General features: G+C 54.5%; 1 protein-coding gene across 2 annotated transcripts; it reads left to right on the top strand.

The window, feature by feature from the left end:
- The first annotated feature begins 492 nt into the window (after positions 1–492).
- Positions 493–24,373, top strand: ELAC2 (elaC ribonuclease Z 2). Of its 2 annotated transcripts, none has more exons than XM_069749224.1 (23): positions 493–803; positions 11,231–11,281; positions 11,375–11,445; positions 11,549–11,613; positions 15,987–16,044; positions 16,117–16,188; positions 16,347–16,424; positions 16,494–16,552; positions 16,643–16,701; positions 16,836–16,908; positions 16,995–17,107; positions 17,178–17,276; positions 17,424–17,666; positions 17,783–17,904; positions 17,973–18,069; positions 18,137–18,275; positions 18,351–18,389; positions 18,571–18,680; positions 19,095–19,194; positions 20,315–20,435; positions 20,521–20,599; positions 23,717–23,861; positions 23,938–24,373. In XM_069749224.1, exons 1-23 carry the CDS (start codon positions 562–564, stop codon positions 24,160–24,162), a joined length of 2,460 nt encoding a protein of 819 aa, XP_069605325.1. In that variant the 5' UTR covers positions 493–561; the 3' UTR covers positions 24,163–24,373. The 2 variants fall into 2 exon arrangements, with proteins under 2 accessions (XP_069605325.1, XP_069605326.1); XM_069749225.1 differs by having other exon boundaries at positions 578–705; positions 11,230–11,281.
- Positions 24,374–25,574: the final 1,201 nt, after the last annotated feature.

A 25,574-nucleotide genomic window follows, 5' to 3' on the forward strand; every position in this document is an offset into this window, starting at 1 on the left:
TCCCCCTTCTCCACAGCCCCTCATCCTCCCCCCTCCACACAGCCCCTCATCCTCCCCCCCTCCACACAGCCCCTCATCCTCCCCCCCTCCACACAGCCCCTCATCCTCCCCCCCTCCACACAGCCCCTCATCCTCCCCCTCTCTCCACACAGCCCCTCATCCTCCCCCTCTCTCCACACAGCCCCTCATCCTCCCCCCCTCCACACAGCCCCTCATCCTCCCCCTTCTGTACACGGCTCCATAGTATTTCCGTCCTCTCCAGCAACGTGAGCACAGCGTGACTTCGGCCCTCAGGTCTTCACCGGACTGAAGGAGGCCCCACCCCCTTCCGGTGACGTCATTATCCCAAAAATCCACTCCGTTCTAGTTGCTGCCGGCCTGCTATTGGTTGCTTGCTGCCAAGCAACGAGAAAACCATTCGGTGATAGATTGAGCGTCCTTGTAGAAGGCCTGCTGTGATTGGCTGCTATGCCACGTGACAGTAGCGTAGGCGCCGCTGATTGGCTGCCGGTGAAGCACATGGTCCGGTGACCCTCTGGCTGTGGCGGCCCTGTCGGGTGTATGGGGCTGTCGGGCCTGCTGTGGAGGCGTCTCTCCCGGGTCTTCGCCATGTCCCAGCCCGAGGCTCGGGCCTACAGCGGCCGGAAAAGCAAAGCTCCCAAGGAGCCTCTGCGGCACATAAAGAACAGGGCGAAGCAGGAGGCGGGAGAGCGCCATGGCCCGGCCGTGGTGTATGTGCAGGTGGTGGCGGCCGGCAGCAGAGACGCGGGGGCCTCCGTCTATGTGTTCTCAGACCACAACAGGTGACGGGACCCCGGATATAACACGGGGCGACACCGGGGGCAGTGATGGGGTTAATAGCAGAGCCCTGGTGGTATGGAGCAATGACGGGGTTAATCTTAGTGTCCCTGGTGGTCAGTGGCAGGGACACGATTAATGACCGGATCGCCGATGGTCTCAGGAATTGACAAGGTTAATGTTAGGATTCTTTGCGGTCTGGGAGCAGTGACGAGGTTAATGTAAGGATCCCTGGTGGTCTGGGAGCAGTTACGAGGTTAATGTAAGGGTCCCTGGTGGTCTGGGGGCAGTGACGGGGTTAATGTAAGGATCCCTGGTGGTCTGGAGGCAGTGATTGTTAATGTAAGGATCCCTGGTGGTCTGGAGGCAGTGATGGGGTTAATGTAAGGATCCCTGGTGATCTGGGGGCAGTGATGGGGTTAATGTGAGGATCCATGGTGGTCTGGGGGCAGTGATGGGGTTAATGTAAGGATCCCTGGTGGTCTGGGAGCAGTGACAGGGTTAATGTAAGGTTAAGCAAAAAGGGCAGCACACTGCAGCGCCAAAACATGCAAACTTGAAAACACGAAATTTGAACTGCATTACTGCACTAGAAATATGAAAAATGAGAGCTTTTAGCGCATAAAAATGGCCATATTTATGTGTACCTCGTAGCCACTTTACGGCATCTCTCTTATACGAGGTCCTACGCTTGACCTACCTCGCTGAGAATAAACGTCTCCATCTGAATGGGTACATGTGAAACCTCTTCTTGGACTCAAATTCTCACTCTGTAAGGATCCCTGGTGGTCTGGGGGCAGTGATAGGGTTAATGTTAGGATCCCTGTTGGTCTGGAGGCAGTGATGGGGTTAATGTGAGGATCCATGGTGGTCTGGGGGCAGTGACGGGGTTAATGTAAGGATCCCTGGTGGTCTGGGAGCAGTGACGGGGTTAATGTAAGGATCCCTGGTGGTCTGGGGGCAGTGATAGGGTTAATGTTAGGATCCCTGTTGGTCTGGAGGCAGTGACGGGGTTAATGTTAGGATCCCTGGTGGTCTGGAGGCAGTGACGGGGTTAATGTGAGGATCCCTGGTGGTCTGGAGGCAGAGACGGGGTTAATGTAAGAATCCCTGGTGGTCTGGGGGCAGTGACGGGCTTAATGTAAGGATCCCTGGTGGTCTGGGGGCAGTTACGAGGTTAATGTAAGGATCCCTGGTGGTCTGGGGGCAGTTACGAGGTTAATGTAAGGATCCCTGGTGGTCTGGAGGCAGTGACGGGGTTAATGTAAGGGTCCCTGGTGGTCTGGGAGCAGTTATGGGGTTAATGTAAGGATCCCTGGTGGTCTGGGGGCAGTGATAGGGTTAATGTTAGGATCCGTGGTGGTCTGGAGGCAGTGACGGGGTTAATGTGAGGATCCCTGGTGGTCTGGAGGCAGAGACGGGGTTAATGTAAGAATCCCTGGTGGTCTGGAGGCAGTGACGGGCTTAATGTAAGGATCCCTGGTGGTCTGGGAGCAGTGACAGGGTTAATGTTAGGATCTCTGGTGGTCTGGGGGCAGTCACGGGGTTAATGTAAGGATCCCTGGTGGTCTTGGGGCAGTGATGGGGGTTAATGTTAGGATCCCTGGTGGTCTGGGGGCAGTGACGGGGTTAATTTTAGGCTCCCTGGTGGTCTGGGGGCAGTGATGGGGTTAATGTTAGGATCCCTGATGGTCTGGGGGGCAGTGACGAGGTTAATGTTAGGATTCCTGATGGTCTGGGGGTCTAGTGATGAGGTTAATGTTAGGATCCCTGGTGGTCTGGAGCAGTGACGAGGTTAATGTTAGGATCCCTGGTGGTCTGGAGCAGTGACTCGTTAATGTTAGGATCCCTGATGGTCTGGGGGGGCAGTGACGAGGTTAATGTTAGGATCCCTGGAGGTCTGGGGCAGTGACGGGGTTAATGTTAGGATCCCTGGTGGTCTGGAGCAGTGACTGGTTAATGTTAGGATCCCTGGGGGTCTAGTGATGGGGTTAGTGTTAGGATCCCTGGTGGTCTGGAGCAGTGACGAGGTTAATATTAGGATCCCTGGTGGTCTGTTGCAGTGACGGGGTTAATGTTAGGATCCCTGGTGGTCTGGAGCATTGACTGGTTAATGTTAGGATCCCTGGGGGTCTAGTGATGGGGTTAATGTTAGGATCCCTGGTGGTCTGGAGCAGTGACGAGGTTAATGTTAGGATCCCTGGTGGTCTGGAGCAGTGACGGGGTTAATGTTAGGATCCCTGGTGGTCTGGAGCAGTGACTGGTTAATGTTGGGATCCCTGATGGTCTGGGGGGGCAGTGACGAGGATAATGTTAGGATTCCTTGCGGTCTGGGGGGGCAGTGACGAGGTTAATGTTAGGATTCCTTGCGGTCTGGGGCAGTGACGGGGTTAATGTTAGGATCCCTGGTGGTCTGGGGGTCTAGTGATGGGGTTAATGTTAGGATCCCTGGTGGTCTGGAGCAGTGACGAGGTTAATGTTAGGATCCCTGGTGGTCTGGAGCAGTGACGAGGTTAATGTTAGGATCCCTGATGGTCTGGGGGGGCAGTGACGACGTTAATGTTAGGATCCCTGGTGGTCTGGAGCAGTGACTGGTTAATGTTAGGATCCCTGGTGGTCTGGAGCAGTGACAAGGTTAATGTTAGGATCCCTGATGGTCTGGGGGGGCAGTGACGAGGTTAATGTTAGGATCCCTGGTGGTCTGGAGCAGCGACTGGTTAATGTTAGGATCCCTGGTGGTCTGGAGCAGTGACGAGGTTAATGTTAGGATCCCTGGTGGTCTGGAGCAGTAAAGAGGTTAATGTTAGGATCCCTGATGGTCTAGGGGGGCAGTGACGAGGTTAATGTTAGGATCCCTGGTGGTCGGGAGCAGTGACTAGGTTAATGTTAGGATCCCTGGTGGTCTGGAGCAGTAACTGGTTAATGTGTTAGGATCCCTGGTGGTCTGGAGCAGTGACTGGTTAATGTTAGGATCCCTGGTGGTCTGGAGCAGTGACAGGTTAATGTTAGGATCCCTGGTGGTCTGGAGCAGTGACAAGGTTAATGTTAGGATCCCTGATGGTCTGGTGGGGCAGTAACGAGGTTAATGTTAGGATCCCTGGCGGTCTGGAGAAGTGATGAGGTTAATGTTAGGATCTCTGGTGGTCTGGAGCAGCGACTGGTTAATGTTAGGATCCCTGATGGTCTGGGGGGGCAGTGACGAGGTTAATGTTAGGATCCCTGGTGGTCTGGAGCAGCTACTGGTTAATGTTAGTATCCCTGGTGGTCTGGAGCAGTGAGGAGGTTCATGTTAGGATCCCTGGTGGTCTGGAGCAGTGACTGGTTAATGTTAGGATCCCTGGTGGTCTGGAGCAGTGACAAGGTTAATTTTAGGATCCCTGCTGGTCTGGAGCAGTGACGAGGTTGTTAGTATCCCTGGTGGTCTGGAGCAGTGACTGGTTAATGTTAGTATCCCTGGTTGTCTGGAGCAGTGACGAGGTTAATGTTAGTATCTCTGGTGGTCTGGAGCAGTGACGAGGTTAATGTTAGTATCCCTGGTTGTCTGGAGCAGTGATTGGTTAATGTTAGGATCCCTGGTGGTTGGGAGCAGTGACTAGGTTAATGTTAGGATCCCTGGTGGTCTGGGAGCAGTGACAGGGTTAATGTTAGGATCTCTGGTGGTCTGGGGGCAGTCACGGGGTTAATGTAAGGATCCCTGGTGGTCTTGGGGCAGTGATGGGGGTTAATGTTAGGATCCCTGGTGGTCTGGGGGCAGTGACGGGGTTAATGTAAGGATCCATGGTGCTCTGGGGGCAGTGATGGGGTTAATTTTAGGCTCCCTGGTGGTCTGGGGACAGTGATGGGGTTAATGTGAGGATCCTGGTGGTCTGGGGGCAGTGATCGGGCTAACGTAAGGATCCCTGGTGGTCTTGGGGCAGTGATGGGGGTTAATGTTAGGATCCCTGGTGATCTGGAGGCAGTGATGGGGTTAATGTTGGGCTCCCTGGTGGTCTGGGGGCAGTGACGGAGTTAATGGTAGGATCCCTGTTGGTCTGGGGCAGTGACGGGGTTAATATAAGGATCCCTGGTGGTCTGGAGGCAGTGATAGGGTTAATGTTAGCTTCCCTGGTGGTCTGGGGGTAGACGGGGTTAACATACAATCATGGCCAAAAGTATTGACACCCCTGCAATTCTGTCAGATAATACTCAGTTTCTCCCTGAAAATGATTGCAAACACAAATTCTTTGTTGTTATTATCTTCATTTAATTTGTCTTAAATGAAAAAACACAAAAAGAATTGTCCTAAAGCCAAATTGGATATAATTCCACACCAAACATAAAAAAGGGGGTGGACAAAAGTATTGGCACTGTTCGAAAAATCATGTGATGCTTCTCTAATTTGTGTAATTAACAGCACCTGTAACTTACCTGTGGCACCTAACAGGTGTTGGCAATAACTAAATCACATTTGCAGCCAGGTGACATGGATTAAAGTTGACTCAACCTCTGTCCTGTGTCCTTGTGTGTACCACATTGAGCATGGAGAAAAGAAAGAAGACCAAAGAACTGTCTGAGAACTTGAGAAACCAAATTGTGAGGAAGCATGAGCAATCTCAAGGCTACAAGTCCATCTCCAAAGACCTGAATGTTCCTGTGTCTACCGTGCGCGGTGTCATCAAGAAGTTTAAAGTCCATGGCACTGTGGCTAACCTCCCTAGATGTGGACGGAAAAGAAAAATTGACAAGAGATTTCAACGCAAAATTGTGCGGATGTTGGATAAAGAACCTCGACTAACATCCAAACACGTTCAAGCTGCCCTGCAGTCCGAGGGTACAACAGTGTCAACCCGTACTATCCGTCAGCGTCTGAATGAAAAGGGACTGTATGGTAGGAGACCCAGGAAGACCCCACTTCTTACCCCGAGACATAAAAATTCCAGGCTGGAGTTTGCCAAAACTTACCTGAAAAAGCCTAAAATGTTTTGGAAGAATGTTCTCTGGTCAGATGAGACAAAAGTAGAGCTTTTTGGGCAAAGGCATCAACATAGAGTTTACAGGAGAAAAAAAGAGGCATTCAAAGAAAAGAACATGGTCCCTACAGTCAAACATGGCAGAGGTTCCTTGATGTTTTGGGGTTGCTTTGCTGCCTCTGGCACTGGACTGCTTGACCGTGTGCATGGCATTATGAAGTCTGAAGACTACCAACAAATATCGCAGCATAATGTAGGGCCCAGTGTGAGAAAGCTGGGTCTCCCTCAGAGGTCATGGGTCTTCCAGCAGGAGAATGACCCAAAACACACTTCAAAAGCACTAGAAAATGGTTTGAGAGAAAGCACTGGAGACTTCTAAGGTGGCCAGCAATGAGTCCAGACCTGAATCCCATAGAACACCTGTGGAGAAATCTAAAAATGGCAGTATGGAGAAGGCACCCTTCAAATATCAGGGACCTGGAGCAGTTTGCCAAAGAAGAATGGTCTAAAATTCCAGCAGAGCATTGTAAGAAACTCATTGATGGTTACTGGAAGCGGTTGGTCGCAGTTATTTTGGCTAAAGGTTGTGCAACCAAGTATTAGGCTGAGGGTGCCAATACTTTTGTCTGGCCCATTTTTGGAGTTTTGTGTGAAATGATCAATGTTTTGCTTTTTGCTTCATTCTCTTGTGTGTTTTTTCATTTAAGACAAATTAAATGAAGATAATAATAACAAAGAATTTGTGATTGCAATCATTTTCAGGAAGAAACTGAGTATTATCTGACAGAATTGCAGGGGTGTGAATACTTTTGGCCATGACTGTAAGGATCCCTGGTGGTCTGGAGGCAGTGATGGGGTTAATGTTAGGATTCCTTGTGGTCTGGGGCAGTGATGGGGTTAATGTAAGGATCCCTGGTGGTCTGGAGGCAGTGATGGGGTTAATGTTTGGAGGATCCCTGGTATTCTGGGGGCAGTGACGGGGTTAATATAAGGATCTCTGGTGGTCTGGAGGAAGTGATGGGGTTAATGTTAGGCTCCCTGATGGTCTGGGGGCAGTGACGGGGTTAATGTTAGGATCTCTGGTGGTCTGGAGGCAGTGAAGAGGTTAATATAAGGCTCCCTGGTGGTCTGGAGGCAGTGACGGGGTTAATACAAGGATCCCTGGTGGTCTGAAGGCAGTTATGGGTTTAAAATTTGGATCCCTGATGGTCTGGGGACAGTGATGGGGTTAATGTTAGGCTCCCTGGTATTCTGGGGGCAGTGACGGGGTTAATATAAGGCTCATTGGTGGTCTGGAGGCAGTGACGGGGTTAATGTTAGGATCCCTGGTGGTCTGGGGGCAGTGACGGGATTAATCGTAGGATCCCTGGTGGTCTGGGGGCAGTGAAGGGGTTAATATAAGCATGCCTGGTGTTCTGGAAGCAGTGATGGGGTTAATGTTAGGATTCCTTGCGGCCTGGGGCAGTGACTGGTTAATGTTAGGATCCCTGGGGGTCTAGTGATGGGGTTAATATAAGCATGCCTGGTGGTCTGGAGCAGTGACTGGTTAATGTTAGGATCCCTGGGGGTCTAGTGATGGGGTTAATGTTAGGATCACTGGTGGTCTGGAGGCAGTGACGAGGTTAATGTTAGGAGTCCTTGCGGTATGGGGCAGTGACTGGGTTAATATAAGGATCCCTAGTGGTCTGGAGGCAGTGATGGGGTTAATACAAGGATCCCTGGTGGTCTGGAGGCAATGATGGGATTAATGTTAGGATCCATGGTGGTCTGGAGGCAGTGATGGGGTTAATGGTATCCCTGGTGGGCTGGGGACAGTGAGGGGGTTCATGTAAGGATCCCTGGTGGTCTGGGGGGCAGTGACGGGGTTAATATAAGGTTCCCTGGTGGTCTGGAGGCAGTGATGGGGTTAATATTAGGATTCCCTGTTGTCTGGGGCAGTGACAGGGTCAATGTAAGGATCCCTGGTGGTTTGGGGGCAGTGAAGAGGTTAATGTAAGGATCCCTTGTGGTCTGAAGGCAGTGATGTGGGTTAATGTTTGGAGGATCCCTGGTGGTCTGGGGACAGTGACGGGGTTAATGTAAGGATCACTGGTGGTCTCTGGCCAGTAACTGGGTTAATGTAAGGATCCCTGGTGGTCTGGAGGCAGTGATGGGGTTAATGTTAGGATCCTTGCGGTCTGGGGCAGTGACAGGATTAATGTAAGGATCCCTGGTGGTCTGGGGGCAGTGACGGGGTTAACGTTTGGATGCCTGGTGGTCTGGGGGCAGTGACGAGGTTAATGTTAGGATCCCTGGTTTCTGGGGCAGTGATGGGGTTAATGGTAGGATCCTTGGTGGTCTGGGGGCAGTGACAGGGTTCATATAAGGATCCCTGGTGGTCTGGAGGCAGTGATGGGGTTAATGTTAGGATCACCGGTGGTCTGGGGCAGTGACGGGGTTAATATAAGGATCCCTGGTGGTCTGGAGGCAGTGATGGGGTTAATGTTAGGATCCCTGGAGGTCTGAGGGCAGTGACAGGGTTATTATAAGGATCCCTGGTGGTCTGGAGGCAGTGATGGGTTTAAAGTTTGGATCCCTGGTGGTCTGGAGGCAGTGATGGGGTTAATGTTAGGATCCCTGGAGGTCTGAGGGCAGTGACAGGGTTATTATAAGGATCCCTGGTGGTCTAGAGGCAGTGGTGGGGTTAATGTAAGGATCCCTGGTGGTCTGGGGGCTGTGATGGGGTTAATGTTAGGATCCCTGGTAGTCTGGGGCAGTGAAGGGGTTAATGTTAGGATTCCTTGCAGTCTGGGGCAGTGACAGGGTTAATGTTAGGATCTCTGATGGTCTGGAGCAGTGACTGGTTAATGTTAGGATCCCTGGTGGTCTGGGGGTAGTGATGGGGTTAATGTTAGGATCCCTGGTGGTCTGGAGCAGTGACGAGGTTAATGTTAGGATCCCTGATGGTCTGGGGGGGCAGTGACGAGGTTAATGTTAGGATCCCTGATGGTCTGGGGGGGGCAGTGACTAGGTTAATGTTAGGATCCCTGGTGGTCTGGAGCAGTGACTGGTTAATGTTAGGATCCCTGGGGGTCTAGTGATGGGGTTAATGTTAGGATCCATGGTGGTCTGAAGCAGTGACGAGGTTAATGTTAGGATCCCTGGTGGTCTGGAGCAGTGACTGGTTAATGTTAGGTTCCCTGATGGTCTGGGGGGCAGTGACGAGGTTAATGTTAGGATTCCTGATGGTCTGGGGGTCTAGTGATGAGGTTAATGTTAGGATCCCTGGTGGTCTGGAGCAGTGACGAGGTTAATGTTAGGATCCCTGGTGGTCTGGAGCAGTGACTCGTTAATGTTAGGATCCCTGATGGTCTGGGGGGGCAGTGACGAGGTTAATGTTAGGATCCCTGGAGGTCTGGGGCAGTGACGGGGTTAATGTTAGGATCCCTGGTGGTCTGGAGCAGTGACTGGTTAATGTTAGGATCCCTGGGGGTCTAGTGATGGGGTTAGTGTTAGGATCCCTGGTGGTCTGGAGCAGTGACGAGGTTAATATTAGGATCCCTGGTGGTCTGTTGCAGTGACGGGGTTAATGTTAGGATCCCTGGTGGTCTGGAGCATTGACTGGTTAATGTTAGGATCCCTGGGGGTCTAGTGATGGGGTTAATGTTAGGATCCCTGGTGGTCTGGAGCAGTGACGAGGTTAATGTTAGGATCCCTGGTGGTCTGGAGCAGTGACGGGGTTAATGTTAGGATCCCTGGTGGTCTGGAGCAGTGACTGGTTAATGTTGGGATCCCTGATGGTCTGGGGGGGCAGTGACGAGGATAATGTTAGGATTCCTTGCGGTCTGGGGGGGCAGTGACGAGGTTAATGTTAGGATTCCTTGCGGTCTGGGGCAGTGACGGGGTTAATGTTAGGATCCCTGGTGGTCTGGGGGTCTAGTGATGGGGTTAATGTTAGGATCCCTGGTGGTCTGGAGCAGTGACGAGGTTAATGTTAGGATCCCTGGTGGTCTGGAGCAGTGACAAGGTTAATGTTAGGATCCCTGATGGTCTGGGGGGGCAGTGACGAGGTTAATGTTAGGATCCGTGGTGGTCTGGAGCAGCGACTGGTTAATGTTAGGATCCCTGGTGGTCTGGAGCAGTGACGAGGTTAATGTTAGGATCCCTGGTGGTCTGGAGCAGTAAAGAGGTTAATGTTAGGATCCCTGATGGTCTGGGGGGGCAGTGACGAGGTTAATGTTAGGATCCCTGGTGGTCGGGAGCAGTGACTAGGTTAATGTTAGGATCCCTGGTGGTCTGGAGCAGTAACTGGTTAATGTGTTAGGATCCCTGGTGGTCTGGAGCAGTGACTGGTTAATGTTAGGATCCCTGGTGGTCTGGAGCAGTGACAGGTTAATGTTAGGATCCCTGGTGGTCTGGAGCAGTGACAAGGTTAATGTTAGGATCCCTGATGGTCTGGTGGGGCAGTAACGAGGTTAATGTTAGGATCCCTGGCGGTCTGGAGAAGTGATGAGGTTAATGTTAGGATCTCTGGTGGTCTGGAGCAGCGACTGGTTAATGTTAGGATCCCTGGTGGTCTGGAGCAGTGAGGAGGTTCATGTTAGGATCCCTGGTGGTCTGGAGCAGTGACTGGTTAATGTTAGGATCCCTGGTGGTCTGGAGCAGTGACAAGGTTAATTTTAGGATCCCTGCTGGTCTGGAGCAGTGACGAGGTTGTTAGTATCCCTGGTGGTCTGGAGCAGTGACTGGTTAATGTTAGTATCCCTGGTTGTCTGGAGCAGTGACGAGGTTAATGTTAGTATCTCTGGTGGTCTGGAGCAGTGACGAGGTTAATGTTAGTATCCCTGGTTGTCTGGAGCAGTGATTGGTTAATGTTAGGATCCCTGGTGGTTGGGAGCAGTGACTAGGTTAATGTTAGGATCCCTGGTGGTCTGGAGCAGTGACGAGGTTAATGTTAGGATCCCTGGTGGTCTGGAGCAGTGACTGGTTAATGTTAGGATCCCTGGTGGTCTGGAGCAGTGACAAGGTTAATTTTAGGATCCCTGCTGGTCTGGAGCAGTGACGAGGTTAATTGTTAGTATCCCTGGTGGTCTGGAGCAGTGACGAGGTTAATGTTAGGATCCCTGGTGGTCTGGAGCAGTGACGAGGTTAATGTTAGGATCCCTGGTGGTCTGGAGCAGTGACGAGGTTAATGTTAGGATCCCTGATGGTCTGGGGGGGCAGTGACGAGTTTAATGTTAGGATCCCGTGGTGGTCTGGAGCAGTGACTGGTTAATGTTAGGATCCCTGGTGGTCTGGAGCAGTGACTGGTTAATGTTAGGATCCCTGGTGGTCTGGGGCAGTGACGAGGTTATTGTTAGGATCGCTGGTGGTCTGGGGTAGTGATGGGGTTAATGTTAGGATTCCTGGTGGTCCCGGCTGTGATTTTTGCCTACCTTGCAGCTGGACTCTGGGGGCTGTAGGTTGTTTCCCCTTTAACCCTTTGTCCTCCCCTCTTTCTTCAGGTATCTCTTTAATTGTGGCGAGGGGGCGCAGAGACTTATGCACGAGAACAAGTAAGAGCCGATATTTGAGCCCGGTGTGCGATCTCGGTCATGTGACCGCCCCTCCGCTGCTGATTGGTCACATTTCGTGTTCTCGCTCCTCAGGGTGAAGCTTTCTCGTCTGGACAACGTCTTCATCACCAGAATGGACTGGGCCAACGTTGGGGGGCTGTCAGGTGGGTCCCGGGACCACCGGGGAACGGAGGCGGCCATAGTGGTAATTATCAGGGTCTGCAGCCTCGGACCCCCACCAATCCGTCTTCTCTGCTCCCCCTGCAGGTGTACTGCTGACCCTGAGGGACTTGGGGCTCCCTAAGTGTACCCTCTCTGGACCCCCGCAGCTGGTAAGTGACCCCCCATCCTCATCCTAGTGAGCAGGGCTGCAGTGTAAAGCATGGAAAGCTGAGCCTCTAATATAGAGCAGGGCTGCAGTGTAAAGCAGGGAAAGCTGAGCCTCTAATATGGAGCAGGGCTGCAGTGTAATGCAGGGAAAGCTGAGCCTCTAATATGGAGCAGGGCTGCAGTGTAAAGCAGGGAAAGCTGAGCCTGTAATATGGAGCAGGGCTGCAGTGTAAAGCAGGGAAAGCTGAGCCTGTAATACAGAGCAGTGCTGCAGTGTAAAGCATGGAAAGCTGAGCCTCTAAGATAGAGCAGTGCTGCAGTGTAAACCATGGAAAGCTGAACCTCTAATATAGAGCAGGGCTGCAGTGTAAAGCATGGAAAGCTGAACCTCTAATATAGAGCAGGGCTGCAGTGTAAAGCATGGAAAGCTGAACCTCTAATATAGAGCAGGGCTGCAGTGTAAAGCAGGGAAAGCTTAGCCTCTAATATAGAGCAGGGCTGCAGTGTAAAGCAGGGAAAGCTGAGCCTCTAATACAGAACAGGGCTGCAGTGTAAAGCATGGAAAGCTGAGCCTCTAATACAGAACAGGGCTGCAGTGTAAAGCAGGGAAAGCTGAGCCTGTAATATAGAGCAGGGCTGCAGTGTAAAGCAGGGAAAGCTGAGCCTCTAATATAGAGCAGGGCTGCAGTGTAAAGCAGGGAAAGCTGAGCCTGTAATATAGAGCAGGGCTGCAGTGTAAAGCAGGGAAAGCTGAGCCTCTAATATAGAGCAGGGCTGCAGTGTAAAGCAGGGAAAGCTGAGCCTCTAATATAGAGCAGGGCTGCAGTGTAAAGCAGGGAAAGCTGAGCCTCTAATATGGAGCAGGGCTGCAGTGTAAAGCATGGAAAGCTGAGCCTGTAATATAGAGCAGGGCTGCAGTGTAAAGCAGGGAAAGCTGAGCCTGTAATATAGAGCAGGGCTGCGGTGTAAAGCAGGGAAAGCTGAGCCTGTAATATAGAGCAGGGCTGCGGTGTAAAGCATGGAAAGCTGAGCCTCTAATATAGAGCAGGGCTGCTGTGTAAAGCATGGAAAGCTGAGCCTCTAATATAGAGCAGGGCTGCTGTGTAAAGCATGGAAAGCTGAGCCTCTAATATAGAGCAGGGCTGCAGTGTAAAGCAAGGAAAGCTGAGCCTGTAATATAGAGCAGGGCTGCAGTGTAAAGCATGGAAAGCTGAGCCTGTAATATAGAGCAGGGCTGCAGTGTAAAGCATGGAAAGCTGAGCCTGTAATATAGAGCAGGGCTGCAGTGTAAAGCAGGGAAAGCTGAGCCTCTAATATAGAGCAGGGCTGCAGTGTAAAGCAGGGAAAGCTGAGCCGCTAATATGGAGCAGGGCTGCAGTGTAAAGCATGGAAAGCTGAGCCTCTAATATAGAGCAGGGCTGCAGTGTAAAGCAGGGAAAGCTGAGCCTCTAATATAGAGCAGGGCTGCAGTGTAAAGCATGGAAAGCTGAGCCTCTAATATAGAGCAGTGCTGCAGTGTAAAGCATGGAAAGCTCAGCCTCTAATATAGAGCAGGGCTGCAGTGTAAATCATGGAAAGCTGAGCCTCTAATACGGAGCAGGGCTGCAGTGTAAAGCAGGGAAAGCTGAGCCTCTAATATAGAGCAGGGCTGCAGTGTAAAGCATGGAAAGCTGAGCCTCTAATATAGAGCAGGGCTGCAGTGTAAAGCAGGGAAAGCTGAGCCTCTAATATAGAGCAGGGCTGCAGTGTAAATCAGGGAAAGCTGAGCCTCTAATGTAGAGCAGGGATGCAGTGTAAATCAGGGAAAGCTGAGCCTCTAATATAGAGCAGGGCTGCAGTGTAAAGCAGGGAAAGCTGAGCCTCTAATATGGAGCAGGGCTGCAGTGTAAAGCATGGAAAGCTGAGCCTCTAATATGGAGCAGGGCTGCAGTGTAAAGCATGGAAAGCTGAGCCTCTAATATAGAGTAGGGCTGCAGTGTAAAGCAGGGAAAGCTGAGCCTCTAATATAGAGCAGGGCTGCAGTGTAAAGCAGGGAAAGCTTAGCCTGTAATATAGAGCAGGGCTGCAGTGTAAAGCAGGGAAAGCTGAGCCTCTAATATAGAGCAGTGCTGCAGTGTAAAGCAGGGAAAGCTGAGCCTGTAATATAGAGCAGGGCTGCAGTGTAAAGCAGGGAAAGCTGAGCCTCTAATATAGAGCAGTGCTGCAGTGTAAAGCAGGGAAAGCTGAGCCTGTAATATAGAGCAGGGCTGCAGTGTAAAGCAGGGAAAGCTGAGCCTCTAATATAGAGCAGGGCTGCAGTGTAAAGCAGGGAAAGCTGAGCCTCTAATATGGAGCAGGGCTGCAGTGTAAAGCAGGGAAAGCTTAGCCTGTAATATAGAGCAGGGCTGCAGTGTAAAGCAGGGAAAGCTGAGCCTCTAATATAGAGCAGGGCTGCAGTGTAAAGCAGGGAAAGCTGAGCCTCTAATATAGAGCAGGGCTGCAGTGTAAAGCAGGGAAAGCTGAGCCTCTAATATAGAGCAGGGCTGCAGTGTAAAGCAGGGAAAGCTGAGCCTCTAATATGGAGCAGGGCTGCAGTGTAAAGCATGGAAAGCTGAGCCTGTAATATGGAGCAGGGCTGCAGTGTAAAGCAGGGAAAGCTGAGCCTGTAATATAGAGCAGGGCTGCAGTGTAAAGCATGGAAAGCTGAGCCTCTAATATAGAGCAGGGCTGCAGTGTAAAGCATAGAAAGCTGAGCCTCTAATATAGAGCAGGGCTGCAGTGTAAAGCATGGAAAGCTGAGCCTCTAATATGGAGCAGGGCTGCAGTGTAAAGCAGGGAAAGCTGAGCCTCTAATATAGAGCAGGGCTGCAGTGTAAAGCATGGAAAGCTGAGCCTCTAATACAGAGCAGGGCTGCAGTGTAAAGCAGGGAAAGCTGAGCCTCTAATATAGAGCAGGGCTGCAGTGTAAAGCAGGGAAAGCTGAGCCTCTAATATAGAGCAGGGCTGCAGTGTAAAGCAGGGAAAGCTGAGCCTCTAATATAGAGCAGGGCTGCAGTGTAAAGCAGGGAAAGCTGAGCCTCTAATATGGAGCAGGGCTGCAGTGTAAAGCATGGAAAGCTGAGCCTGTAATATAGAGCAGGGCTGCAGTGTAAAGCAGGGAAAGCTGAGCCTGTAATATAGAGCAGGGCTGCAGTGTAAAGCATGGAAAGCTGAGCCTCTAATATAGAGCAGGGCTGCAGTGTAAAGCATAGAAAGCTGAGCCTCTAATATAGAGCAGGGCTGCAGGGTAAAGCAGGGAAAGCTGAGCCTGTAATATAGAGCAGGGCTGCAGTGTAAAGCATGGAAAGCTGAGCCTCTAATATAGAGCAGGGCTGCAGTGTAAAGCATGGAAAGCTGAGCCTCTAATATAGAGCAGGGCTGCAGTGTAAAGCATGGAAAGCTGAGCCTCTAATATGGAGCAGGGCTGCAGTGTAAAGCAGGGAAAGCTGAGCCTCTAATATAGAGCAGGGCTGCAGTGTAAAGCATGGAAAGTTGAGCCTCTAATATAGAGCAGTGCTGCAGTGTAAAGCATGGAAAGCTCAGCCTCTAATATAGAGCAGGGCTGCAGTGTAAAGCATGGAAAGCTGAGCCTCTAATACACAGCAGGGCTGCAGTGTAAAGCAGGGAAAGCTGAGCCTCTAATATAGAGCAGGGCTGCAGTGTAAAGCATGGAAATCTGAGCCTCTAATATAGAGCAGGGCTGCAGTGTAAAGCAGGGAAAGCTGAGCCTCTAATGTAGAGCAGGGCTGCAGTGTAAAGCAGGGAAAGCTGAGCCTCTAATATGGAGCAGGGCTGCAGTGTAAAGCATGGAAAGCTGAGCCTCTAATATGGAGCAGGGCTGCAGTGTAAAGCATGGAAAGCTGAGCCTCTAATATAGAGCAGGGCTGCAGTGTAAAGCATGGAAAGCTGAGCCTCTAATATAGAGCAATGCTGCAGTGTAAAGCAGGGAAAGCTGAGCCTCTAATATAGAGCAGGGCTGCAGTGTAAAGCAGCGAAAGCTGAGCCTCTAATATAGAGCAGGGCTGCAGTGTAAAGCAGGGAAAGCTTAGCCTGTAATATAGAGCAGGGCTGCAGTGTAAAGCAGGGAAAGCTGAGCCTCTAATATAGAGCAGTGCTGCAGTGTAAAGCAGGGAAAGCTGAGCCTGTAATATAGAGCAGGGCTGCAGTGTAAAGCATGGAAAGCTGAGCCTCTAATATGGAGCAGGGCTGCAGTGTAAAGCATGGAAAGCTGAGCCTCTAATATAGAGCAATGCTGCAGTGTAAAGCAGGGAAAGCTGAGCCTGTAATATAGAGCAGGGCTGCAGTGTAAAGCATGCCGGACATTCTCACACTTCTGGATTTTTTTTTTTATTCACAGAAGAGGTTCCTGCAAGCCATTAAGACGTACTGCGGAGCTATGGACGGCCTGACTGTGGGTGAGAGCGGGGGCTGGGCCGGAGGTAACAGGTTCCTGGGGGTGCCTCACTAATCACTGTCTTCCTCCGCAGACGTGCAGCCGTACACCGATCCCCTGTACAGTGATGAGACCATGGCGGTCACACAGGTTCCCACCGTCCTGCGTAAGTCCTGAGCGCTCTGCTGTCACTGCCCAGGCCCCATGTTGTGATTTGCAAGAAGCTTTGCGGCAGCTGTAAAGTGAGCTGATCTGCAGTGTGGCTGCTTTACTGACCTCTAGTGGATAGATGGGGAAATGCTTTTTTTTTTTTTTTTATTGCAGTTGGTGAAAAATCTTTGGGGAGCCCCCCGAGGTCTCCGAAACCCGAGGATGAAGGGAGAGCAGGGAGAACGTCACCAGGTATGATGGGGGAGCGGTGAGGCTCGGGGGAGGGGGCGCACGGGCGCGGCTGATGCTAATGTCTTCTAGATTTCAGGAGCAGACCCTCCTATAGACCCCCGCCCAGTGTGATCTCCTACATCTGCAAGGTGAGAATCCCCCCTCCCGGGGTGCCGTGGGAAATGGCTGATAACAGGGAGCAATAGATCGCTGACATACGTTTCCTTCTCTGTTTTCAGCTCCACGACAGAAAGGGACATTTCCTGGTGGTGAAAGCGAAGGAGATGGGGCTTCCAGTGTACGTGTTCCCCCAGAGCAGAACTCGCAATTCTGCACAGCTGGAATCTCCCAGCATCCTCATGATTTGCATTTTGGGGGGGCGAGGGGGTATGCGGTGACCCAGCGCTCTGCTCACCATTGTCTCCACCCCAGGGGGACGCGGGAGATCGGGCCGCTCATCACACAGCTGAAGGCCGGCAGGAGCGTCACGTACGGCCGCAAAGAGGTAACAGGGCAGATCCCGGGCCTCGCCATTGGCCGGCGTCTTCTGTTTATTGATTGGTCGATGTTTTGGTCGACTTCGACCATCAGGTCTCCCCTGCAGACGTCCTGGACCCAGATATCCCCGGCCCAACCTTTATCGTGGTGGAGTGTCCGAGCGAAGACTTCATAGGTCCCGTCACTGAGAACGCGGCGTGGAAGAGGTGGGGAGGCGGCTGCGGGGAGGCGGCAGGGCAGGAGGTGCTGCTGGCTTACGTCTTTTATTTCTGCCAGGTATCAGGAGGGTAAACCCGAGGCGGCGGTCTCCTTGGTGATACACGTGACCCCCGAACACGTTCTCAACCACAGCACGTACCGGCAGTGGATGGAGAGGTGAGCGCCACTGTCATACTGCTGAGTCGCCACCGGAGGGCAGCAGAGTCCAGGAAATGACGTCCTCTGTCCTCGGAGCTCAGGGGGCTGCAGTAACGGCTCCCCGGTTCTTGTGAACATTTAGAAGCCCTTCATTCTCGTCCCCAGTTTCGGCCCCGGCACGGACCACCTTCTCCTGAATGAGCACACCTCCACCGTACATAACCTGAGCAGCTACAAGGTCCAGAGCCAGCTGCACCTGATCCACCCGGACATCTTCCCGCCGCTCCCGGAGATCCGGCCCCCCGCCGTGAGTCCTTTTTCGGTGAAGGATGAGGCGTCCACCGGGCCCGGGGTGCGGGCAGAGTGCCTGCTGAAATACCAGCTGAGGCCCCAGGTGGGCTGGCAGAGGTGAGCAGACCAATGTGCAAAATGTGGCTCCTCAGGGGTGGGGCTTTGAAGTGTCAGCCAATCGGCTGCCTGTGTTTCTCTGCTCCGCCCTTGAGGGGGATATTTGCCTTTTGCAGAGATCAGGTGGCCCAGAACCAGACCTGTGAGTTTGTGAAGGAGGCGATGGAGCTGCCGGGGTTCGGGAGGGCGGTGGAGGAGTGTCGGAGGCTCCTGCAGGCGGAGGACTTGCCGGCCGCGGGTGAGTACAGGTGGAAAGCGCCCCCCAGTGGTGACGGAAAGGAAGTGTTATCTCTCCCTGTCCTGCAGAGGGCGACGCGCAGCATCCGGAGGTCGTGTTTCTAGGGACGGGCTCCGCGGTCCCCATGAAGACGCGTAACGTTAGCAGCACCCTGGTGCACGTCAGGTAAGCCATCACCTCGGGGCGGACCACCCAGGAGCCCCCCATAGTGACCCCCTGCGTTCCTCCACAGCTCCTCCGCCCTGCTGCTCCTGGACTGCGGCGAGGGGACATTCGGGCAGCTACACCGACACTACGGAGACCGCGTGGACGACGTCCTCACCCGCCTCTCCGCAGTCTTCATCTCCCACATCCACGCCGACCACCACACGGTAAGAGCGCGGCTGAGACCCCAGGATGGCGGCACTATGGCCGGAGCGTAACGCTTCCATATGTCCCTCCCGCAGGGTCTCCTCCGTCTGGTGCTGGAACGAGAGCGGGCGCTGGTGAGTACGAGATAAGGGGCCGCACCACAGCTGCAGTACCACCTGCAGCCAGCAGAGATGGTGGCGCTGTGTGCAGGAGACTTTACCTAATATATCCAGGATTAGTGCCAATCCCGGGCAGTCCTCTCGGGGGCCACGTGTCGGCCCCCCGCTACTCCTGATATGTTGTGTTCTGCTCCAGGCGTCTCTCGGGAAGCCGTTCAGCCCCATCATGGTGATAGGACCCACCATCCTGATGACCTGGTTAAACCAGTACAACGACAGCTGCCAGGAGGTGCTCCACAATATCAGGTGAGGCCATAGTGACCGCAGCAGCCAGTCACTGGTCCTTCACACACAACCCCCTGATGTGACGGGACGTTGTGTAATACCTCACTTCCCCTCTGAGGGCGCTGCAGCCAGTCACTGGTCCTCCATCACACACACAACCCCCTGATGTGATGGGACATTGTGTAATACCTCACTTCCCCTCTGAGGGCACTGCAGCCAGTCACTGGTCCTCCATCACACACACAACCCCCTGATGTGATAGGACATTGTGTAATACCTCACTTCCCCTCTGGGGGCGCTGCAGCCAGTCACTGGTCCTCCATCACACACACAACCCCCTGATGTGATGAGACATTGTGTAATACCTCACTTCCCCTCTGGGGGCGCTGCAGGCGGCGCGGCTCTGTGGTCTCTTACTGATTGTTTCCTCCGCAGCTTCGTCCCATCCTGGAGTTTGATGGAAACCTCAGAAGTGGATTGTCCCAAGACTCGAGGCCTGATCGCCGCCCTGCTGGAGACGTACCGGCTAGAAAAGGTGCAGTGTCTACACCGAACGCCGGTCACCTCCAGAGCTGCGCTCTGTCACTGTACAAGGCTATCAGCCGGGAGCAGAGAAGAACTGTGTGCGCAGCTCTGGGTGTGACTGGAGGATAAAAACTGTGCGCAGCTCTGGGTGTGACTGGAGTATAAGAACTGTGTGCGCAGCTCTGGGTGGGACTGGAAGATAAGAACTGTGTGCGCAGCTCTGGGTGTAACCAGAGGATAACAACTGAGTGCAGTTCTGGGTGTGACTGGAGGATAAGGAGAACGGTGCGCGCAGCTCTGGGTGTGACTGGAGGATAAGGAGAACGGTGCGCGCAGCTCTGGGTGTGACTGGAGGATAAGGAGAACGGTGCGCGTAGCTCTGGGTGTGACTGGAGGATAAGGAGAACAGTGCGTGCAGCTCTGGGTGTGACTGGAGGATAAGGAGAACGGTGCGCGCAGCTCTGGGTGTGACTGGAGGATAAGGAGAACGGTGCGCGCAGCTCTGGGTGTGACTGGAGGATAAGGAGAACGGTGCGCGCAGCTCTGGGTGTGACTGGAGGATAAGGAGAACGGTGCGCGCAGCTCTGGGTGTAATTAGAGGATAATTACTGTGAGCGCAGCTCTGGGTGTAACCAGAGGATAAGAACTGAGTGCAGCTCTGGGTGTGACTGGAGGATAAGGAGAACGGTGCGCGCAGCTCTGGGTGTGACTGGAGGATAATTACTGTGAGCGCAGCTCTGGGTGTAACCAGAGGATAAGAACTGAGCGCAGCTCTGGGTGTGATTGGAGGATAAGGAGAATGGTGAGCACAGCTCTGAGTGTGACTGGAGGATAAGGAGAACGGTGCGCGCAGCTCTGGGTGTGACTGGAGGATAATTACTGTGAGCGCAGCTCTGGGTGTAACCAGAGGATAAGAACTGAGCACAGTTCTGGGTATGACTGGAGGATAAGAAATGTGAGCACAGCTCTGGGTGTGACTGGAGGATAAGGAGAACGGCGAGCACAGCTCTGGGTGTGATTGGAGGATAAGGAGAATGGTGAGCACAGCTCTGGATGTGACTGGAGGATAAGGAGAACGGCGAGCGCAGCTCTGAGTGTGACTGGAGGATAATCACCTCTCGCCCGTCCAGTTTCAGACCTGCTTCGTCCGTCACTGTAAGAACGCCTTTGGCTGCGCCATCGTCCACAAGTCCGGCTGGAAGTTGGTGTTTTCGGGGGACACAATGCCGTGCGACGCTCTGGTCAGGATGGGTAAGATGGTGGCAGCGCGGGCGGCCATGTGCGAGGCAGTCGCCTAAATAGCAATTCCCTAATGTGACGCCTGTTTTATTATCAGGGAAGGACGCCAGCCTGCTGATCCACGAGGCCACGCTGGAGGACGGGCTGGAGCAGGACGCCATCGACAAGGCGCACAGGTACTGCACCAGCAGAGGAGGACGCATGCCTGGCTCTGCTATAACCCGTGCTCCAGGTGGCTGCACGCCCGGGTCTGCTGTAACCCGTGCTCTAGGAGGCCGCACGCCCAGCTCTGCTGTAACCTGTGCTCCGGGGCTCGTACGCCCGGCTCTGCTGTAACCCGTGCTCTGGGGGGCCGCACGCCCGGCTCTGCTATAACCAGTCGTCCAGGGGCTCGCACGCCCAGCTCTGCTGTAACCCGTGCTCCAAGGGCCGCACGCCCGGCTCTGCTATAACCCGTGCTCCAGGGGCTCGCACGCCCGGCTCTGCTATAACCCGTGCTCCGGGGCTCGTACGCCCGGCTCTGCTGTAACCCGTGCTCCAGGGGCTGCACACCCGGCTCTGCTATAACCAGTCGTCCAGGGGCTCGCACGCCCAGCTCTGCTGTAACCCGTGCTCCAAGGGCCGCACGCCCGGCTCTGCTATAACCCGTGCTCCAGGGGCTCGCACGCCCGGCTCTGCTATAACCCGTGCTCCAGGGGCCGCACGCCCGGCTCTGCTATAACCTGTGCTCCAGGGGCTTGCATGTCCGGCTATGCTGTAACCCATCCTCCAGGGGGGGCCGCACGCCCAACTCTGCTATAACCCATGCTCCAGGGGCTCGCACGCCTGGCTCTGCTGTAACCCGTGCTCCGGGGCTCGTACGCCCGGCTCTGCTGTAACCCGTGCTCTGGGGGGCCGCACGCCCGGCTCTGCTGTAACCCGTGCTCTGGGGGGCCGCACGCCCGGCTCTGCTGTAACCCGTCCTCCAGGGGGGCCGCACGCCCGTCTCTGCTATAACCTGTGCTCCAGGGGCTTGCACGTCCGGCTCTGCTGTAACCCGTCCTCCAGGGGGGCCGCACGCCCAACTCTGCTATAACCCATGCTCCAGGGGCTCGCACGCCCGGCTCTGCTATAATCTGTGCTCCAGGGGCCGCACGCCCGGCTCTGCTGTAACCCGTGCTCCAGGGGCCGCCCGCCCGGCTCTGCTGTAACCCGTGCTCCGGGGCTCGTACGCCCGGCTCTGCTGTAACCCGTGCTCCAGGGGCCGCCCGCCCGGCTCTGCTGTAACCCGTGCTCTGGGGGGCCGCCCGCCCGGCTCTGCTGTAACCCGTGCTCTAGGGGCCGCCCGCCCGGCTCTGCTGTAACCCGTGCTACAGGGGCCGCCCACCCGGCTCTGTTGTAACCCGTGCTCCGGGGGGCCGCACGCCCGGCTCTGCTGTAACCCGTGCTCCAGGGGCTGCACACCCGGCTCTGCTATAACCAGTCATCCAGGGGCTCGCACGCCCAGCTCTGCTGTAACCCGTGCTCCAAGGGCCGCACGCCCGTCTCTGCTATAACCCGTGCTCTGGGGGGCCGCACGCCCAGCTCTGCTGTAACCCGTGCTCCAGGGGCCGCCCGCCCAACTCTGCTATAACCCATGCTCCAGGGGCTCGCACGCCCGGCTCTGCTATAATCCGTGCTCCAGGGGCCGCACGCCCAGCTCTGCTGTAACCCGTGCTCTGTGGGGCCGCACGCCCGGCTCTGCTGTAACCCGTGCTCCGGGGCTCGTACACCCGGCTCTGCTGTAACCCGTGCTCCAGGGGCCGCCCGCCCGGCTCTGTTGTAACCCGTGCTCCAGGGGCTTGCACGCCCCTCTATTCTATAACCCGTGCTTTGGGGGGCCGCATGCCCGGCTCTGCTGTAACCCGTGCTCCAGGGGCTGCACGCCTGGCTCTGCTATAACCCGTGCTCTGGGGGGCCGCACGCCCGGCTCTGCTGTAACCCGTGCTCCAGGGGCCGCACACCCGGCTCTGTTGTAACCCGTGCTCCAGGGGCTTGCACGCCCCTCTATTCTATAACCCGTGCTTTGGGGGGCCGCATGCCCGGCTCTGCTGTAACCCGTGCTCCAGGGGCTGCACGCCTGGCTCTGCTATAACTCGTGCTCTGGGGGGCCGCACGCCCGGCTCTGCTGTAACCCGTGCTCCAGGGGCCGCACACCCGGCTTTGCTGTAACCCGTGCTCCAGGGGCTTGCACGTCCGGCTCTGCTGTAACCCGTCCTCCAGGGGGGCTAGACGCCCAACTCTGCTATAACCCATGCTCCAGAGGCTCGCACGCCCGGCTCTGCTATAATCCGTGCTCCAGGGGCCGCACGCCCGGCTCTGCTGTAACCCGTGCTCCGGGGCTCGTACGCCCGGCTCTGCTATAATCCATGCTCCAGGGGCCGCACGCCCGGCTCTGCTGTAACCCGTGCTCTGTGGGGCCGCACGCCCGGCTCTGCTGTAACCCGTGCTCCAGGGGCCGCCCGCCCATCTCTGCTATAACCCATGCTCCAGGGGCTCGCACGCCCGGCTCTGCTATAATCCGTGCTCCAGGGGCCGCACGCCCGGCTCTGCTGTAACCCGTGCTCCGGGGCTCGTACACCCGGCTCTGCTGTAACCCGTGCTCTGTGGGGGGCTGCACGCCCGGCTCTGCTGTAACCCGTGCTCCAGGGGCCGCCCGCCCGGCTCTGTTGTAACCCGTGCTCCAGGGGCTTGCACGCCCCTCTATTCTATAACCCGTGCTTTGGGGGGCCGCATGCCCGGCTCTGCTGTAACCCGTGCTCCAGGGGCTGCACTCCTGGCTCTGCTATAACCCGTGCTCTGGGGGGCCGCACGCCCGGCTCTGCTGTAACCCGTGCTCCAGGGGCCGCACACCCGGCTTTGCTGTAACCCGTGCTCCAGGGGCTTGCACGTCCGGCTCTGCTGTAACCCGTCCTCCAGGGGGGCTGCACGCCCAACTCTGCTATAACCCATGCTCCAGAGGCTCGCACGCCCGACTCTGCTATAATCCGTGCTCCAGCGGCCGCACGCCCGGCTCTGCTGTAACCCGTGCTCCGGGGCTCGTACGCCCGGCTCTGCTGTAACCCGTGCTCCAGGGGCCGCACACCCGGCTCTGCTATAACCCGTGCTCTGGGGGGCCGCACGCCCGGCTCTGCTGTAACCCGTGCTCCAGGGGCCGCACACCCGGCTCTGCTATAACCCGTGCTCTGGGGGGCCGCACGCCCGGCTCTGCTGTAACCCGTGCTCCGGGGGGCCGCACGCCCGGCTCTGCTGTAACCTGTCCTCGTCCCTTACAGCACAACCTCGCAGGCCATCGCCGTCGGGATGAACATGAACGCCGACTTCATGATGCTGAACCACTTCAGTCAGCGCTACGCCAAGCTGCCCCTGATGAGCAACATCTTCAGCGGGAAGGTCGGGGTCTCCTTCGATCACATGAGGGTCAGTCGCTTCTTAGCCCCTGGACCGTTACGTTGCAGTGATCTCTTTGCTCACGGTGTCCATTGCTGCGTTTCAGATCCGTCTGCGCGACCTGCAGACCCTCCCCAAGCTGATAGCACCGCTCCGGGCCTTGTTCGCCGAAGATCTGGAAGAACTAGAGGAGCGAAAGCAGAAGAGGGAACAGCGGCTGCAGGAACCGGAGGCCCCGAGCGACTCCAAACCCGTCCCCAGTGCCAAAAGGGACCTAGACGACGCTGCCAACATGGCTGCCACTGACATCAAGAGGTTAAAAGCCAACTGAGCGTCCTAAGGGGGTCCTGTGATCTCAGAATGAAGTGTCCAGATGGGATCCTCAGAAGCGCGCGTCGCAGCGCAGGGATCTGCCCAGGACACCTGATCGGTCCCCGTTTCTGAAGGCCCGAGTATCGTGGCCTTAAAGGGAACTATTTATTTTTAGGATGATGCCTTTAATCTTTGAGAGTATTTTATTTTAATAAAAGCGTTCATCAAAATCCAGAGCATTACAGTTTAAACACTTGCAAACGTCTAAAATAGAGATCAATCGTTTTGTGTACACAGCTCAAGTGCAGCCCCATATGTAAAACTACAACTCCCAGAATTCCTTCCTAACACTCATGCCGTCAAGCTGAAGCGGCACTGGCTCAGGTTTCCTAAGTAATTACAAACTATAAACCCTTTTTTACACAGAAGTCTGCACTGGAGCTACATACCCAGAACGGGGGCATGCGTCAGAGCAGTTATAGCGCCATCTCTTGACAAAACCTAATTGACCCAAACCTTTCATGTATTTACTGTCTGTATATAGATGGGGAGTAGGCAGAATAGAGTGCGGGGATCAGGCAGAGAGTAGTGTGTGTGAGTGGGGATCAGGTAGAGAGTAGTGTGTGAGTGGGGATCACGCAGGGGGTGTGGGGATCAGGCAGAATAGTGTGTGTGGGGATCAGGTAGAGTGCGGGATCAGGCAGAGAGTAGTGCGGGGATCAGGTAGAGAGTAGTGTGTGAGTGGGGATCAGGCAGAGAGTAGTGTGTGAGTGGGGATCAGGCAGAGAGTAGTGTGTGAGTGGGGATCAGGTAGAGAGTAGTGTGGGGATCAGGCAGAATAGAGTGTGTGTGTGGATCAGGCTGAGTAGTGTGTGTGTATGGATCAGGCAGGGGTGTGGGGATCAGGAAGAGAGTAGTGTTGGGGATCAGGCAGGGGGTGGGGATCAGGAAGAGAGTAGTGGGGATCAGGCAGAGAGGAGAGGGTGTAGGGATCATGCAGGGGGTGTGTGGATCAGGCAAGGGGTGTGTGGATCAGGAAGAGAGTGGATCAGGCAGGGGCTGTGTGGATCAGGCAGAGAGTAGTGTGGGGATCAGGTAGGGAGTAGTGGGATCAGGCAGGGAGTAGAGGGTGTGGGGATCAGGCAGGGCAGTGAATGTCTTTTAATACATGTAATACAATACACTTATGACCGTACAATAAAGGGCAGGGTCTGGTTTTTATTTATTTTTTTCCCTAATTTTTTTTCCTGACTTTTTGGTGCTGAAAGTTTAGTTTTTGAGAAGATTCAATTTTTTTTTTTTTTTTAAATCTTATTTTCCACTCAATTTTTGCTTCAAAAACTCCTCGGAATACTCATCTTAAAGAAGTGGTGAAATCTTGCTCTTATTCTTCACGGCAGAATTCCATAAAGTAATTTCCATTAGTAATTC

The sequence above is a fragment of the Ranitomeya imitator genome, chromosome 2 (genome assembly GCF_032444005.1).
Source record: "Ranitomeya imitator isolate aRanImi1 chromosome 2, aRanImi1.pri, whole genome shotgun sequence".
Classification (NCBI taxonomy): domain Eukaryota; kingdom Metazoa; phylum Chordata; class Amphibia; order Anura; family Dendrobatidae; genus Ranitomeya; species Ranitomeya imitator.

What these genes read in the sequence shown, in the direction of transcription:
- ELAC2 (XM_069749224.1), top strand. Translation starts at nt 562, where the DNA reads ATGGGGCTGTCGGGCCTGCTGTGGAGGCGTCTCTCCCGGGTCTTCGCC. An exon ending in TACCGGCAGTGGATGGAGAG is followed by an intron (nt 17,277 to 17,423) that starts GTGAGCGCCACT and finishes TCTCGTCCCCAG; the next exon opens with TTTCGGCCCCGGCACGGACC. An exon ending in GCCATCGACAAGGCGCACAG is followed by an intron (nt 20,600 to 23,716) that starts GTACTGCACCAG and finishes CGTCCCTTACAG; the next exon opens with CACAACCTCGCAGGCCATCG.